Below are 18,962 nucleotides of genomic sequence, written 5' to 3'. Positions count from 1 at the left end.
GTTCTTGATGTTGTTGTTGTGGTTGGTGTTCTTGGTGTTGTTGTGCTTGGTGATCTTTGTGTTGTTGCTGTAGTTGGTGTTCTTCGTGTTGTTGTGGTTGGTGTTCTTCGTGTTGTTGTTGTGGTTGGTGTTCTTCGTGTTGTGGCTGTGGTTGGTGTTCTTCGTGTTGTGGCTGTGGTTGGTGTTCTTCGTGTTGTGGCTGTGGTTGGTGTTCTTCGTGTTGTGGCTGTGGTTGGTGTTCTTCGTGTTGTGGCTGTGGTTGGTGTTCTGCGTGTTGTGGCTGTGGTTGGTGTTCTTCGTGTTGTTGTTGTGGTTGGTGTTCTTCGTGTTGTGGCTGTGGTTGGTGTTCTTCGTGTTGTGGCTGTGGTTGGTGTTCTTCGTGTTGTTGCTGTGGTTGGTGTTCTTCGTGTTGTGGCTGTGGTTGGTGCTCTTAGTGTTGTTGCTGTGGTTGGTGTTCTTCGTGTTGTGGCTGTGGTTGGTGCTCTTAGTGTAGTTGCTGTGGTTGGTGTTCTTCGTGTTGTTGCTGTGGTTGGTGTTCTTCGTGTTGTTGTTGTGGTTGGTGTTCTTCGTGTTGTGGCTGTGGTTGGTGTTCTTTGTGTTGTGGCTGTGGTTGGTGTTTTTCGTGTTGTGGCTGTGGTTGGTGTTCTTCGTGTTGTGGCTGTGGTTGGTGTTCTTCGTGTTGTGGCTGTGGTTGGTGTTCTTGGTGTTGTTGCTGTAGTTGGTGTTCTTGATGTTGTTGTTGTGGTTGGGGTCCTTGATGTTGTTGCTGTGGTTGGTGTTCTTGGTGTTGTGGCTGTAGTTAGTGTTCTTGATGTTGTTGCTGTAGTTGGTGTTCTAGATGTTGCTGCTGTAGTTGGTGTTCTTGATGTTGTTGCTGTAGTTGGTGTTATTGATGTTGTTGCTGTAGTTGGTGTTCTAGATGTTGCTGCTGTAGTTGGTGTTCTTGATGTTGTTGCTGTAGTTGGTGTTCTTGATGTTGTTGCTGTAGTTGGTGTTCTTGATGTTGTTGCTGTGTTTGGTGTTCTAGATGTTGTTGCTGTAGTTGGTGTTCTTGATGTTGTTGCTGTAGTTGGTGTTCTAGATGTTGCTGCTGTAGTTGGTGTTCTTGATGTTGTTGCTGTGTTTGGTGTTCTTGATGTTGTTGCTGTAGTTGGTGTTCTAGATGTTGTTGCTGTGTTTGGTGTACTTGATGTTGTTGCTGTGTTTGGTGATATTGATGTTGTTGCTGTTGTTGGTGTTCTTGATGTTGTTGCTGTGTTTGGTGTTCTTGATGTTGTTGCTGTGTTTGGTGTTATTGATGTTGTTGCTGTAGTTGGTGTTCTTGATGTTGTTGCTGTGTTTGGTGTTCTTGATGTTGTTGCTGTGTTTGGTGTTATTGATGTTGTTGCTGTAGTTGGTGTTCTTGATGTTGTTGCTGTGTTTGGTGTTCTTGATGTTGTTGCTGTGTTTGGTGTTATTGATGTTGTTGCTGTAGTTGGTGTTCTTGATGTTGTTGCTGTGTTTGGTGTTCTTGATGTTGTTGCTGTGTTTGGTGTTATTGATGTTGTTGCTGTAGTTGGTGTTCTTGATGTTGTTGCAGTGTTTGGTGTTCTTGATGTTGTTGCTGTGTTTGGTGTTATTGATGTTGTTGCTGTGTTTGGTGTTCTTGATGTTGTTGCTGTAGTTGGTGTTCTTGATGTTGTTGCTGTAGTTGGTGTTCTAGAAGTTGCTGCTGTAGTTGGTGTTCTTGATGTTGTTGCTGTAGTTGGGGTTCTTGATGTTGTTGCTGTAGTTGGTGTTCTAGATGTTGCTGCTGTAGTTGGTGTTCTTGATGTTGTTGCTGTGGTTGGTGTTCTTGGTGTTGTTGCTGTGGTTGGTGTTCTAGATGTTGCTGCTGTGGTTAGTGTTCTTGATGTTGTAGTTGTGGTTGAAGAGACTGTAACATCTGACATTTCTGATACTTATTAATACACTTGTTATTATAATAAACAGAGAGATAAATGACTGTATCATACTGAAGGGTTAGGTAAATACTCTGAAGTAAATACTCACTTGCACAATAAACTCCACAAAACATTGGCCTGACAAACTCATAAACATAGTAATTTCCTGGACAGGCTTTGACTCGAATAGGATGTGAGGTGTAACCACAACAGCCTTCCGATGAGGAAACACAGACCTGACGGGTGACCACTCCATCCTCCGGCTGTGGATGAGAACTATTAAGCCAAAATGGTTCTTCAGTGCCACACATGGTCCGATTAACACAGGATTCTGGCATCTGAGCATTCTGACCACTCAAGAGCAGCCTGTACCAGCCGTTCCACTTCACGTTATAATCGCACATTCCATAGTAAACAGTATTGCTGGTTGACCGGCGAGCTTCATCCAAAGTGGTATAGTTGTAGCAGGGGTCGACACTTGGGCTAGTGAAAAGTACTAAGTATAGAAAAAGTTAAAATAAAGCCTCAGTTTAATCTTTTCAAGATAAGATAAACAACTCTATACATGATAAAACTTTCGGTAAAAGGTTTGGCGTAATTTTATCTTCAATTTTAAGTTTCCTTGAACAGCAATGACAGTTTAATATAATCAGAGTTCAGTACAATAACAAGACCAATGCATTCAATAAGTTGATCAAGTGTGATGAGATATTAGGATGTTTAAGCACTGAAACCCCATAGACCAAAGTAAATTTCATTTTGTAAACCCATGGTGTAGCATAATGTGATTAAATGCAATGATTCTTTTCTGGTGTGAGACCAACACAGACTCATTGTGTATACGTACCCAGGTCTATATTGCAAACTGCAAATATGTACCCAGGGTATCTGGCTGCATTTTGTATGTAAAATGAACACTGTGGGCAGGTATTATGCGGCTGACAACTTTCTTTTAGCGCTACCACTGACTGGCTTTTCCGGCAAGACCCGTTTGCTTGGTAGCTGGACTGAGGTTCGAGTCCAGTAAAGAATGGTTCCAGAAAATGAAAGCAGTGTAAAATTATGGTAAAAGCATTCAGCCATTGCATCAGTTGGGTTTAGGGAAGGGACGGGTGAGTCAGTCAATCAGTTAGTCAGTCGACAGTCAGGGAAGAGCAAATGGCCCACGTACAAGAGAGAAAAGGTGCCCCGGTGACATATTTGAGATTGTTAGAAATGTACACAGGTGCCTCTGATGGATTTGCGGGAAAAAAAACTGCAAGCAGACAGCCCTGGGTGCATATTTGTGGTTACTGGAAATGTAACCTGGGTACATATCCACAATGAGCCCTGGTGTTGTGAGACCCATGCTATTCTGTCTTAATCAGGTACTGTAGATGATTGGTTTTAAACAAGGAAATCTAAAATGTATTGAGTTTATAATACACCAAAAGCACCCGAGCGTCCTTTGCTTAGATTAAAAGTCCCCTTCCATATAGCCAATACAATTCACAGTAAGCATGTAAAATCTTAAGAAAAATCAATGTACCTGCACAATACGTTGGAGCTGGGATTGAAAGAGCTGGCCTGGTCAGTTTGTAGACATAATACTCTCCAGGACAAGCTTTGACTTGTATTGGGTCAGATCTGTAGTAACTTCCCTCATCATAGTAAGAGCCATAAATGTCACGTGTGACCACTCCATCTTCTAGCTGAGGATGAGATCCGCCAAGCCAGAGAGCACTAAAGCCTCCACACGCCATGTAAGATGCACACCATTCAGGCATCTGAGCACTCAACCCTTTAAGGTAGAGTCGATACCAGCCATCCCAGCTAACAAGAGTGTCATCGTGCTCAGCTATGTAATCTCCTTGATACCAGTAATTGATTGTGCTTCTCCAGTCATCGCTGAGGATGTTGTAGTTAATGCACGGGTCGTTATCTGATGAGACCACATTTCTATTAAAAATTAACAAATTGCAACACATCCAGAAAGTATGAACAATGCTTCAATTTTTCCACATTACATTAATACAGCCTTTTTTACTAAATGGATTAAATTCAGTATTTTCTTCAAAACAATACCCCATAAAGAACATGTCAAAAAGTTTATTTGAAATCTTTGCAAATTAAAAATGAAAAAAAGTACAAACATTCCCAGCCTTAACTCAAAACTTTTGAATTTTTTAGCCTCATGGCCAGTTAAAAAAATAAATAAATGCACAACACTTTGTCTGGTTCTTGAATCTGACTGGCTGATGGCTATGCAATATTCTACCAATAACAGCACTCGTCCAGCCTCTTCACGATTATCCCTTGTGTATTACTCCAGCCACATACAGCGACAAGCTGAGGACACCCTACTTACATAATGTACTTTTGAGGCTTTTTTAGTCAAGAATGTAGTTGTTTAGATTACAATTCTGCAGTTTATTTATAAGGATAATACCTATTTTAAAATATTTATAATTTCTGACAGCACATCTGCGGCCATTAGTCATTAGTAGAGCAGACCAAAAAACGTTGCCCATCCTCAAGATGGCAACAGAGACTGCATAATAAGCCCTTAGAAGATTAAACAGCATCATTTCTAACTACAGCTGATCAAGTCAATATAAAACAGGTGACATTTTTAGTTGATCTCTCACTTTTGTATGTTGTAGTGCTGTATTTATACCATATAATTAATATGTAGTGTATTGAGTGTGAGATGGGACTCGCATATCAGGAATGTGTGTTGTGTTGGCAGAAAGAAAGAAGAAATGCCTGCATGTGTTTAGTGTTTGTCCTTATTACAAACACAACAGCAGTCTGGTAGTGATTGCTCTGCTTTTCTTAGGGTTAATTATTGTGATATTCCGATTGCAACAGAGGAATGCTGTAGACTGTAATACTGTAGGGACGCATCTCTGTAGACTGATGGCATTTCATGCCGTTTAGCCTTATAATCTTAAAATGTCAGCAAAAACTCATGACCATTATGGCCAAACAGTTCAGTTATAGTTGAACTGTATAATATATGGCTGTCCATGCTTTCATTACGTTTAGACTACTGTAATGCACTTTACTGTGGCATCTCAAGATCTCAAATTTCTCGCCTTCAGTTGGTCCAAAATGCTGTGGCAAGATTTATCTGTAACAGCAGAAAATATAACCACATTACACCTTTTCTAAGGGGCCTCCATTGGCTGCCCCTCAAGTTCAGAATTGGTTTGAAAGTACTTTTTCTGGTATATAAATTCATCACAGGCTCATTCTGAAAACGTAGTCCCGTGGACATTTTTGGAGACCGCGAATTATATAGCCGGAGGTACGTATGGCTGCATTTCATTTTTTAAGTGAACGCTACAAGCGGTATGATGTTGTTCCTTTTCACGCTTACCGGGTGACCGCTTACTTCCGTGTGGAGGGCTTTCCTGCTGCAACCAGTTTGTCCAGTTAGCTTGACAAGTACGTCGGTGGACTTGAAGCACAGAGAGGAGTTGACCACGATGATGACCGAGTCCAGGGAAAAACGTTTCCAGAAATCAGGCAAGACAAAAACAGAATCCAAAAAATAAAGTGGATGAGTCCATAACAGGGTGAGAATATGGTAAAATCTGAAAATGTGGTAAAAATCAGATGAGGGCTTTTCTTTTTCTTTATGGCTTTTGTTAATCGTCGGCTGGGTTTAGGGAAGTAAGTGGGTGGGCGGGTCAATCGGTAAAATTGGTTGGGTTTAAGGAAGGAGGAGGGTGGGTCAGCCGATTGGCCGGTCGCCCAGTCAATCATTCAGTCAGATGGACAGTTGGTCGACAGCGGCCTCTGGTGGGTTTACGCGAGAACAGCGCGGACACGAATGGCACTCGTGAGAGACATTTGACATACGAAAAAGCGCACACAGCGCCCTCTCGTGGATTTGCAAAAAACTAAAACTGCAAAAATAAGTACCTCCTGAAACGTATTTCACGGTCTTCAGAAACGTCCACGGGATTACGTTTTCAGAATGAGCCTGGGTTGTGTAAATCCCTTCATAATCTAGCCTCAACCTATCTGTGAGAGCCGTTGCATTTTTACACTCCCCTGACAACTCTTAGATCAAGTGATCAAAATCTTCTTTTAGTTCTTCAGTCCAGACTGAAACGTAAAGGGGACAGAGCTTTCCGCTTGTGATTAGAATGGCTCCCTCATTATCAATTCTTAAATTACTCCTAAAAACTTACCTTTTTTGCTTGGCTTTTTAGAATTATTTTTATAGTCCTTTCTACTGCTACATTTTTACTTTTTTCAGATGTTTCTCTTGTCTTATTTCTATGTTTTTATAATCTGTCTTTTCTTTTACTTTGTCTTATGTACAGCACTTTGGTAAGTCTTGTGACTGTTTTTAATTGTGCTCCATAACTAAATTAACTTAAACTTTATTTGCAATGATTTCAAACTAAATTCTTTCACGTTGAAATTATGGGATATTGTTTGTAGAATTTTGAATTAAGTTAGTTTGTGAATAAGGCTGTGACAAATTATATGTGGAAACAATCATGCCCCTTGACTACATTGGGGATAAAATCTACTGTATGTTGAATCAACTTACTTACTTATGGTAATGTTGGATCCAGTGGTTATATTTGGACTTATGGTGGGGACAGATTGTGAAATGGTGCTAACATCTGTATAAAGAAAATAAATCTGAAATCACTGACATAAGCAACAGTTAGAAGTGGGGATAATCATGGTACCTGTGCAGTATCCCGAACACCAGAAATTTGGATTCACCAGTTCATAGACGTAGTAATTTCCAGGACATGCTTTCACTCTGATGGGTTTGGATCTGTATTGACAGCTGCCCCTCATAGAGGCTCCTGTTTGGACCTCCCTGATCACCACTCCATCCTCAGTCTGAGGATGAGGACCACTGAGAGACAGACTCAGAAATGCATTACACATGAACTCACTAACACAGGTTTCTGACATTCGGATGTCCATTCCATTGTAGAAAAGCCGGTACCATCCGCCCCAGGAGAAAGACTCATCACAAATATATTCTCCACTTTCATTGTTGGCTCTCCAGGGACGATCCATAGACTCATAGCTGTCGCAGGGGTCACTGCTGATGTTCTGGAAAGCAACTGTCAATGAGTTGATTACATTTAGATTTCAGAAAAAAATGATCTACTCTGGGCATCGCTAGACTAATTAAACATTTTAGTGATTAGTTATGTGAACTAATTCATGCTAGCCTAAGTAGTGTATATAAGTTTAATACACAACTCTGCCCCACATAAACTGTCATTAACAATGCTGGCTTAAAAGGTGCAGTACTTGAGTGGTTTAAATCTGATGTGTTTAACTTGTGGGGTTCCCCAGTGGTTTATTCCTGCTCATATTATGTTCTGTCTGTACATGCTTCCTGTGGGCTCAATACTTAGGAAGTATGGATTATCTTATCCCTTTTATGCTGATGACACGCAAATCTATGTGCCTCTCAAGCAAAATGATAGTGGCGGACTCTATGTATCTAGAGCAGGGGTGTCCAAACTCGGTCCTGGAGGCCTGGTGTCCTGAAAAATTTAGCTCCAACTTGCTTCAACACACCTGCCTGTAAGTGTCTAGTACAGTGGTCACCAAACTTGGTCCTGGTGGGCGGATGTCCTGTAGATCTACCTGAAGAAGCTAAGGTCTCACTAGGTATACTTGAAACATCCAAGCAGTTGTGTTGAGGGAAATTGGAGTTAAACTCTGCAGGGACACCGACCCTCCAGGACTGAGATTGGTGTACCCTGGTCTAGTATATCTAGTAAGAGCTTGATTATCTGGTTTGGGTGTGTTTGATTAAGGTTGGAGCTAAACTCTCCAGGAAAGAGTTTGGACACCCCTGATCTAGAGGTTAAGGCTTGGAGAATTTAAGGTCAAAGAATTTTTTTAACTATATAAGACGACGACAAAGGCAGTGGTTCTTAAACTATTTTGAATTGAATTGAATTTTATTTGACAGATTTTAGACAAACTGTACAAAAAGTATTTCATACACTTTATTAAAAAAAGCTGTCGAGGATAAAAACACAATAAAGCCCTGGGCTTATTTACATTGTGGTCCTCTGTTAAATAAAAACAATGTATGGCTTCAAAATACTAATGAAGAATAAAACAAACAGTCGCCACAGCGGTACGAACAGTCAAATTATCCAGCACATGTTCCACACAGCCAATGGCCTTCCAGCCGCAACCCTATTCACACTCAAGTAACATATAAATTAAAACATCCTCGTCCACCATGAAAACTAATTATCCTCATCAAACAACCATCTTTTGATAGCTTTTTTGAACAACCTAAAATCTTTTGTTTCCTTGATTGATTTTGGTAGTGTGTTCCACATGATTGCACTTGTATATAAAAACATTTTTCCCCACTAAACTTAAACAAATATTAAAGTCCCAACTCCTAGTACTGTATGAATGCTGTTGCTTCACCATTTGAAAATAGTTCATCAAATAACTAGGAACCACATTATTAAACATTTTACGTACCATTCCCAGTTTAAAAAAAAACACACTCTTTTACTAACAGTTAACATACCTAATTTATTAAAAGATAAAAAGATTTATTAAAAGATTTATTTTGTGCCTTTTGCAATTTCTCCTTCAAATTCTGTGAGCAGCTACTGTACCAAAATGACGTGGCATAATCAAAATGGGGTTGAATTAAAGCTCCTGCCAACAATTGGAAAGAATGAACATCCAACAGATCAGATTGCCTTGCTAAAACCCTAATTTTTCCACAAATCTTCGTAAAAACTTTTTTCGCCATAGCATCTCCTGATAATTTATTATCTATTAAACAACCCAAATAATTTACAACATTTTTGACTGAATTTTCCAATCATTAATCTTAACTACAAAATTATCATCTTTTTTTCATTTCACTCTTGAAGCAAATAAAATAGCCTCTGTTTTACCCATGTGTAAAGAAAGTTTGTTGTCTAAAAACCAGTTATAAACACTTTTTAACTGTGAACTCATAATTTCACCAAGTACCAGCTCAGAAAAAAATTGTCTCTCCAAGTACCACCAGAATCATCGGTATTGAAATAGAGTAGCGTAGTTGGCCAAATTAAGCAGCTACAGCACTGCTCAGTTCGAAAAGGAGGCAGAGTCATACTCATTTCATGAAATTATATTCCATACAAAATATGAAGCTGATCAGTTGGTTCTTGTCATGTGACTCGCAGTGCGCCATTCTGAAAAGTTAGGGTGTTTTCGACTACGGACACCTGGAATATACAGTACTGCGTTGTGCTGCAGTACTGATTTTGCTAGCCTGTGGGTTGAATTTTGGCACTCAAGTGACCAAGATGTAACAAGAGAATGCGGTCATTTTTGAAAATAAAAGATTTTTTAAAATACACAAAAATTCAGACTTAAATTATAAATAAAACGGAAACAATTAATGATTTTTTTGTGCGATCGATACCAATTAATCTATAGACTGGTGCTGGTCTGTGGCCCGAGGGTTTGTGACCACTGCTTTAGCAAGTATCTGCTCTGCAAGCACCACGCACCTCTTTCTCTAGTTCTGCGCCAATTAAATTGATTTTTAGCAGCTGATGCACTAAAGTAAACTTTTTACACACAGCGCCTTAATCGTAGGCTTTAGAGAACAGCCAATGCTGATCACATTGGTGTTATTGTACGAATCAAATTCATTACTCTGTGATTGCTCCGAGTACCACTTGAAGTAAGCTCGCGTACCACTAGTGCTGGACAATCTGTCTGATAACATTAATTTATCTGTAAGAAATCTAGGTTTCATCTTTGATTCTGCCCTTCTGTTTGACTAACAGGTCAATGCAGTAGTTAAATCTTGTTATTTTTTCAGTTGAGATTATTAGCCAAAGTGAAAGGCTTTTTAACTTGTGCCGATTTATATCATCACTCTTAGACTATTGTAACTCCATTTATATAGGTATTGGCCAATCCTATATAAATCACCTACTAGTTGTCCAAAATGCAGCTGCTAGGCTTCTTACTGGCACCCGTAAATTTGAACACATTACACCCATAATGTGCTTCCTTAACCTCTTGGCGATATGTTTTAGATCAGAGTTTACAAGTTAACTTTGCTTTTAAGGTATTGAATGGTCAGGCACTGCCTTATCTTTCTAATCTTATTGCTGTTAAAAATATCTGGCAGATGTTTAAAGGGACATGAAACCCCCCTGTTTCAGCAGGGTGTTTTCACACCTCTAGGGCCCTATCATACACCCGGCGCAGTGTGGCGCAAGGCGTGGCGCAGTAGTCTTTTGGTAGTTTCAGCTTAGGAACTAAGGATCATGCATGCTAATGCAGAACCAGCCATATTCAATCTTAATCACATGATCCTCTGGAAATTAGTTTATGAATAAACTTCCATCTATATGTTTATGCGCAAATAATAGCCTAATGTAAATTATAAATGCTAAACATCAGTAGACCGTTTGTTTTGGGTACACCTTGCAGTATTGGGGATGAGTCATCTGCAAATGTCTTATTAATTTAAACGGCCTCACGCATTCGTTAGCTAGAACTTTGGTGCAGATAATGCACTTTGCCTGGGTCAGGGACTCTGCTTTAAGAAAATAGACTACAAACCATAGTTCAGGCAACTTTTTTTGGCATTTCATGTTTCCAGTAATGCTAGCGCTGTGCCCCAAAATGTTTAGAGCTTCCTCACCTGGGTCCAGTATGCTTGGGTCATTAAAATTAGCTGATGAAGGTGAATCAGTGAGACTTTTTTTGTGAAGAACGAATTACAAATTTGTCAATTTTCAGGTCAGCCAGGAGATAACATGAACTAAGCATCATGATCGTTCTCCTAATTGTCCACTGCTATATGTAATGTAAAAAAAAATATGACACGACCCCCCACCCCCCCCCCCCCCCCCGCCCCACAGAGCTCGCTGAGGCCCCCTTGTGGGCCGGGACCCCCCTGTTGGGGATTGTTGAATTAGAACAATCTATAATGCTGCGTTCACACCAGATGCCGAACAAGCATCGAGCGCGAGTGATTTACATGTTAAGTCAATGCAAACGCGCGAATAGACATCCTTCGGCATGATACGCGCGAATGGCACGGTGCGAATTGAGCGTTTTGTGCGTTTGACACGCGTTTCGCGCAAATTGCTTGAGTTCAATAGTCTGAACTTCAGCGGACATTCGCGCCACGTTAACCAATCAGGAGCTTGCTCTTGTTGGGATGTGATTGTGACGTATCGCCTGTTGTGGGTGTCCCAGGGGAAATCCTCCAGCCGACACCGACAACAGTTCATCAAACTAGGCTAGACTCAGTCAGAAGCACCGCTGAAAGCCTCCGTCAGCCAGGTTCAGTTTCTGGAGGAGTTTATGAGCTCACAGAGCTGCTGCACCTCTGAAAGGATGTAGTGGACTCAGACACGACCCTAAACGTATCAACGCTGTTTTTCAGTCTTCATAAAACACATAAACACTGTTATTTTCTTCATAAAATCCATGTTAGCTATTTAGCAATGAAGCTAGAGTCACCGGGCAGACAGAAGCCCGGCCCATCACGCGAATCCGCGTCTGTTCTGAAGTGAATTTGATGTACAAATGAAGCGAGTAAACTCAAATGTTCACGCGGCTATTTATGTGCGAATAGCGCGATTTATCCGCGCGTTCCACATCTGGTGTGAACGCAGCATAATGAATCCTTGTTCAAAGTTTCAAACTCAAACTAAATTTTTTAGAAAAAGTTTCAATTGAGATGAAATTGATCTTATTGTCCTTATCTTTGTTTCCGCTGTATGCATTCAATGTTTTTGTGTAATGTTGGTTCTATTTTTGATGATTTATAGCCCTAGGTATGTACAGCACAGAAACTGTTTTATTGCACTTAATAAATAGATTACCTGCACAGTATGACGGCTTGTAAATCGACAGATCTGGCTTGACAAGCTTGTAGACGTAATAATCTCCAGGACAGGCTTTGACCTGGATGGATGCAGACCTGTAGCCTCCACACTGGTAAGAGTTCATATAACTTCCAAAAACCTCACGCGTCACCACTCCATCCTCAAGTCTTGGATGAGAACCGTTGAGATTCAATCCGACGTCACCGCCACAACCAATATAACTCACACACCACTCAGACATCTGCACACTTTGTCCATTCAGATACAGCCGATACCAGCCGCTCCATTCAACAAGACTGTCATTATGTCCATAGGACTGATATTGGCTTTGTCGTATGTCTCTCCAGTATTCATCAAGAATGGTGTAATTGTAGCATGGATCAATGCTGGTTGGTGCAGCTTCTGACAATATAATGGCAAACAAACAGAGATATTTGTGTGGTTATATTGATGTTGTATTATTGATTCTGATGCACTTGGTAAATGGATTATAAATCACTCACCACTGATCGCCAGCAGTGACACACACAGCAGGATCAGAAACCTCATTGTGACCTGCAGACAGTGTAAATAGACGGGGTGTTTGTTATTTGTTTGTTTGTTGGGCACGTTTGCACGTTGTTAACTTTTAATTCTTTAAATTTAAGGTTGGAAGTTTAGGTTGTCCTTTTTCCCCCTATCTTGATGTAAATACAATTGAAATGACCTCAGTAGTGAGGTGTATGATTTTACTCTTTGGGTATCAATGAGTTTGATCAATTTGTCAGTTATTAAAATCTATGTGAGTGCCGACTGATAGGTCAACTAATCTACTTCTGCAATATTATTTTCATGGCACAGGAGATTGGTTGCCTTCACCTCAACAGCCAATGAGCTTGCTCCTTATCAGTTTAAATGCTCCGTGTCATTCTACTCTGTTAAACTGCAGTGCTTTTATGAAGACCCTCCTCCACCCCAGCTCCCCCTGTGTTTATATATATATATATATATATATATATATATATATATATATATATATATATATATATATATATATATATATATATATATATATAATATTGGCACTAGCAGCACATTATATTTTCAGACAGCATGTTTGTGAACATCCTGGCAGTAGAAGGTCTCAATACTTCCTCTGCCATAATAATCAAAACAGCATAGCAGATATATACCGCCAAGACCAAACACACCAATTTTGCCGTTTACATATTCATTACCAGGCAGCAAGGTGGCTCAGTGGTTAGCGCTGTGACCTCACAGCAAGAAGGTTGCTGGTTCAAGTCCTGGCTGGGTCAGTTGGCATTTCTATGTGGAGTTTGCATGTTCTCCCCGTGTTGGCGTGAGTTTCCTCCTGGTGCTCCAGTTTCCCCCACAATTTAAACACATGCGCTATTGGGGAATTTTCATCATTTCATTTTCATTTTCTTTTTGGCTTATTCCCTTTATTAATCCTGGGTCGCCACAGCGGAATGAACCGCCAACTTATGCAGCAAGTTTTTACGCAGCGGATGCCATTCCAGCCGCAACCCATCTCCGGGGAAACATCCACACACAAATTCACACACTCATACACTACGGACAATTTAGCCTACCCAATTCACCTGTACCGCATGTGTTTGGACTGTGGGGGAAACCGGAGCACCCGGAGGAAACCCATGCACACGCAGGAAGAGCATGCAAACTCCACACAGAAACGCCAACTGAGCCGAGGCTCGAACCAGCGACCTTTTTGCTGTGAGGCAAAAGCACTACCTACTGCGCCACTGCGTCGCCCCTATTGGGGAAATGATTAACTAAATTGGCCGTTGTGTATGAGTGTGTGTGTGAATGAGTGTTTGTGGATGTTTCCCAGAGATGGGTTGCGGCTAGAAGGGCATCCGCTGCGTAAAAACTTGCTGGATAAGTTGGCGGTTCATTCCACTTTAGCGACCCCAGATTAATAAAGGGACTAAGCCGACAAGGAAATGAATGTATGAGTGTGTGTGAATGAGTGTGTATGGGTGTTTCCCAGTAATGGGATGCAACTGGAAGGGCATCCACTGTGTAAAAACATATGCTGGATAAATTGGCAGTTCATTCCGCTGTTGCAACCCCTGATGAATAAAGGGACTAAGCTGAAGGAAATGAAAAGTTAGATGTGTTAGCTTTATGTAGAAAATGTTTTTGTTTATGCTAATGCTCTTGGCTGATGTGATTGTCTATAAAACTCAATCAACAGGGCCCTCATGTACGAAGACTGATGCTGCGCTTACACCAGACGCGGAAGGCGCATCAAGCGTGAGTGATTTACATGTTAAGTCAATGCATAAACACGAATAGACATCCTGCGGCACGATACGCACGTATGACGCAGCGCGAATTGATCGTTTTGTGCGTTTGATCCACTTAACGCGTGTTTCGCACGAATTGCTTGTATTTAAAAATCTGAACATTCGCGCCTCGTTGTACAATTAAGAGCTTGCTCTTGTGGGGGCATGATAATGATGTATCACCTGTTGTTGGTGTCCCGAGGGAAAAAGCAATGGCAAAAGCAAGCAAGAAGAGAAACTTCACAGAATGTGAATGTGAGGTGCTCCTGTCGGAAGTAGTTGTCCTCCAGAATTTATGACAAAAGAAAAACATTAGAGTGGGAGAGTTTAGCTGATGCGGTTAACACAGTGGGGTCTGAATATCACATTGTGAGTGAATTTAAAAAAAAAATGGTCGGATGTAAAGGTGCAGGTTAAGAGGAGAACAGCGGCGCAGCGCCAAAGTGTGGAGCGAACAGGCCGGGAGCAGGGGATGCTGAACTAACACCCTTTGAGGAGAGAGCTGCCTCAATTATGGGCGACACTTTACTGTCTGGAGTAGTATCCGTGTCTGTGAGAGACACAGATGTATTAGAGGAACACTTTGTTAGGGCAGTATAGCAGCACCCCTCCGCTCTTATCAAGGCAGCGCCGCCGGCATTTCAGCTGCCCAATCACCCGCTCTACAACTGACCACGTGCGAGAATGGCCATCATTGTCTCTGCGCTCTTGGTCAGTTTGTGGGTTGTTGAGAGGGTTTAACAGCCATGTCTTTAATGGATAAGCACGGTCTCCTGATATGCAGTTAAATAATTACGCTCAATAAAATAAAACTAAAAACTTCAGCTGGAGTAATATCTTTAAATACATCACTCACTAAGAAGTCACACACCGCGCACCCTGCCACCTTGGAGACCTCAGATTCGACCATTGACAATGTCCTCTAATAAGGCCAACACTGCAATTTTCATAGACTAAGGGTTGTACACATTTACAAATGCTTTTGTGCTCTAAATCACATAATTGGTAAAAATGTTGTCAATTAATTTATTTGTATCAATTTTAAACGAATAGCAATGCTTTTCACGTGTGTTGTTGCAGTACTTTGTAATGTTCAATTTAACATAATTGTCTCTAGGAGTCGCCAATGGAAATAAAATAAACACACACACAAGAAACACACGTACGCCAGACATGAAGTTGGCATGGACCAACGCACATTCTGACGTTCATTTTATCGTTAGTAAATCCAAACGTGAGTGTGAAATCTGGTGCACGCAGAGTTGATCCATGAGGCCCCAGGTGTTTAACAGCAGGTCAGATTTTACACCACAGAATGAGTTTAACCCTAAAAACAATTATTTATTTCTGATAATTATTTATTTCAGTTTTTCAGTCACTTGTTTGTTTCGTTTATTGTGATTTTTTTATTATTATTTTATTTACGTTTGCAAAAAAGCTACTTCACCTATAGGTTTAGTTTTTGTTTTTGTTTACTAAACTAACCTTGGTTGGAGCTATTCTTCTTTCTGGCAGCCTGTTTCAGTTTTAGTTTTAGTCTAGTCTTTGTGTGAAGCTGACGCTTTAGTTTTAAAAGGTTTAGTCATGTAGTTTTAGTCAAAGTCAGTCTAGTCAGGTTTTTGTCTATTTTATTCTTATTTTAATTAGAATCATCCTATTTTTAGTCAACAAAAACTGACATTTTAGTCTAGTTTAAGTCAATGAAAATTGTATTTTAGGTTGTTTTTTGTAATGCAATTCTATTTAACCCAGTCAATATAAGTACATAGCAGTAAAAACAAAACCAAAATGTTCTTTTAGACAAACCCATTTCAAACAAAGTGATCATATTTCAATTTCAATCTACTAGAACTTCTATGTGAAGCTGCTTTGACACAATCTACATTGTAAAAGCGCTATACAAATAAAGATGAATTGAATTAATTAGCATGTTATTGTTATCTTAAACTTAATAACGCATATATCCCAGGCAAGACAGATGATGCTGTGATTTGAATTAGCATTTATTTGACCAACCAAACATATTAAAAGAACACACACATACATTTGAAGGAAATAATTATAAATTAAAGCAGCATCCCATAACAATGGCAGAAAAAGAAATACAGTCATTGATTTTACAGCGCAACCTTACTGCAACATAATAATAACTAAACAAAATAATATTACATCCGTCTTGTCAAAGTCAACGAAATGAAGAGATGTTAGCATAGTTCTAGTCTTGTTTTTATTCATCAACAATATTGCATTATAAATTTAGCTATAGTCATCGTCACATGACCAGCATTTTCATCGCATCCATCTCGTTTTATCATGTGATAAAGGTTCGTTGACGAAGATATTTAGTCATAGTTTTCATTAACGAATGCAACACTAATTGGAGCTAATGTTCATAAGAACTGTGGCCTCCAAGTCTGATATAAGGCAATAACATAAAGTGGGACTGGAGCCCGAGAGAACTGGCTTTACCTGAGGTCTGATGCTGCTGTGGAGCAAACCTGTGTCCATGTGAACTGAACTGAACTGAAACCCTCAGTCTCAGCAACCTTTATGTATGTTTGGGTGGAGCGACACTGGAACAGCAAGTAGTCTTTAAATATCTTAAACCAGTTTGTCCATTTCCAAGTGCCATTTCAGATATTCACTGTTCAAGAAAGAAAGTTTGCACAATGACTGTGTTAGTACAAAGTTTAAAGGAAGTAATGTGCACTGAATTTTCAAGAAGGGATGCAAACCCGTTCTGTCAATTTAACTTTAAGGGCTCCTATTTTACCTCTTTTTAAGATGCACTGTTGTCTCACAGTAAGAAGGTTGCTGATTCAGGTGCCAGATTTCTGTGTGGAGTTTGCATGTTCTCCCCACGTTGGTGTGGGTTTCCTCCAGGGTGCTCTGGTTTCCCCCACAGTCCAAACACATGTGCTATAGGGAAATTGATGAACTAAATTAGCCATAGTGTATGAGTGTGTGTGTAAATTAGAGTTTGTATGGGTGTTTCCCAGTACTGGGCTGTGAAGGGCATCAGCTGCATAAAACCTATGTCAAAATAGTTGGCAGTTCATTCCGCTGTGGTGACCACTGATAAATGACTAAGCCAAAGAAAAATGAATAAATTAAATAAACCCCACCCCCTACTTAATATTCAGTTTCAGCTCATCAGATAATTTATTAAACCCCACTGAATATGGTAATTCTGGAGTTAAGGTATACTGTAGCTGTTTTTTCGTGTGCCTTTAAATGCAAATGAGCTGGTTCTGTTCCCGTCCACCACTCCTACAACTGTTTCTCGTTCTGCGTCAGATAAACAGCAGTCGGTGACAGAGACAGCAATGCAGCAGAAATTCAGTTCATTGTCGCACACAAATGCCGTTGCAAAGTTCGCAGTATGCACACGCATTTAATTTTGCACTGTTTTCGCACGTCTCGGTAAATATGACAGGATACAAGTTAATACACTTTTAAATCCAGTACGCTACTGTACAAAATAAGCCACATTTAACATCTTGTAAAAACTTGTACAACTGATTCTTGAGCTGCAGCTGATCACAGAGTCGAACAGATCTTTTTTAATCCCAGTTTCATAGCAGATCCTGTTCTGTGGACATGTTTATATGCGCTACTACGGAGACATGTTAAAATGAATGACTAAATCACTGGGATTTGGATCCGATTTTAGCGTAAGGAGATTTTAAAAAAGTAACTTGTTATGTTTCTCTCTCTTCAATATGACTTTGGATACACTATACCTGCACATGGTACAAAAATTACCTTTATTTGGCTGATAAACATTGTTTATTAATCCACGCAGGTTAACCCTCTGAACAAAAAACACTTGTTTTGATAATCATTGGTAAGCCCATCCATTTCCCTCTGATGACATTAGTTTGAAAGATTGGGTGAATTATTCTTAGCCACGCCCCTCAGTATGATGCAAGCGAAAGACGAGAGGCGGAGCACATCATTAAACCCCGCCCCTACTTAATATTTAGTTTCAGTTAGAAATACATAATCATACTGAAATTAAACCCCGCCCTCTAATAAATATTCATCTTCAGTTAGAAATACATCATCATACTGAAATTAAACCCCGCCTCCTTATCAAGATTCAGCTTCAGTTAGAAATACATCATCATACTGAAAATTAAACCCCGCCCCCTACTCAATATTCAGTTCAGTTAGAAATACATCATACTGAAATTAAACCCCGCCCCCTACTCAATACTCAGTTTCAGTTAGAAATACATCATCATACTGAAATTAAACCCCACCCCCTCCTCAATATTCAGTTCAGTTAGAAATACATCATCACACTAAAATTAAACCCCGCCCTCTACTCAATATTTAGCATCAGTTAGAAATACATCATCATACTGAAATTAAACCCCGCCCCCTACTCAACATTCAGTTTAGTTAGAAATACATCTTCACACTGAAATTAAACCCCGCCCCCTAGTCAATATTCAGCTTCAGTTTAAATTACATCATCATACTGAAATTAAGCCCCGCCCCTACTCAATATTCAGTTCAGTTAGAAATACATCATCACACTGAAATTAAACTCCGCCCCCTACTCAATATTCAGCTTCAGTTAGAAATACATCATCACACTGAAATTAAACCCCGCCCCCTACTCAATATTCAGCTTCAGTTAGAAAAACATCATCATACTGAAATTGAAGTCTGCAGCAACTTCCGTTTCAAGTGCACTTCAGTGTAATGTAACATACAATGACTGAAGTTTAGTTTGGTTCATTTGATTTAACTTGTGTTTTAAATAAACTATGAATCAATGTGGTAAATGAGGCGTACAGATGTTTTTGTTTCATTATGTCTAATCTAAACTTCACATTATCAAATCAACTCTATATTTATGA

General features: G+C 40.0%; 2 protein-coding genes across 2 annotated transcripts in view; both read right to left on the bottom strand.

Annotated features, from left to right (window-relative positions):
• plbd1a (phospholipase B domain containing 1a) overlaps positions 1-18,962 on the bottom strand; it is a 364,744-nt gene that overhangs the window by 70,172 nt on the left and 275,610 nt on the right. The gene's annotated exons all lie outside the window — the stretch shown is intronic.
• Positions 3,305-16,641, bottom strand: LOC101886663 (uncharacterized). The gene is made up of 6 exons (XM_073943896.1): positions 16,561-16,641; positions 12,286-12,337; positions 11,780-12,184; positions 6,617-7,006; positions 6,476-6,547; positions 3,305-3,843 (listed from the first exon to the last, which is right to left on the bottom strand). Exons 1-6 carry the CDS (start codon positions 16,597-16,599, stop codon positions 3,374-3,376), a joined length of 1,428 nt encoding a protein of 475 aa, XP_073799997.1. The 5' UTR covers positions 16,600-16,641; the 3' UTR covers positions 3,305-3,373.

The sequence above is a fragment of the Danio rerio genome, chromosome 3, assembly GCF_049306965.1.
Source record: "Danio rerio strain Tuebingen ecotype United States chromosome 3, GRCz12tu, whole genome shotgun sequence".
In the NCBI taxonomy this organism is placed as follows: domain Eukaryota; kingdom Metazoa; phylum Chordata; class Actinopteri; order Cypriniformes; family Danionidae; genus Danio; species Danio rerio.
The sequence above is the reverse complement of the archived record's forward strand: the minus strand, read 5'-3'. Positions and strand labels throughout refer to the sequence as shown.

Bases quoted from the DNA above. Each gene is read 5' to 3' on its own strand.
- LOC101886663 (XM_073943896.1), bottom strand. From the start codon at position 16,599: ATGGACACAGGTTTGCTCCACAGCAGCATCAGACCTCAG. The intron at 7,007-11,779 runs GTAATCTATTTA...ACTCATTGACAG, and splicing joins CAAGCCGTCATACTGTGCAG to TTGCTTTCCAGAACATCAGC. The intron at 6,548-6,616 runs GTACCATGATTA...TTCTTTATACAG, and splicing joins GTGTTCGGGATACTGCACAG to ATGTTAGCACCATTTCACAA.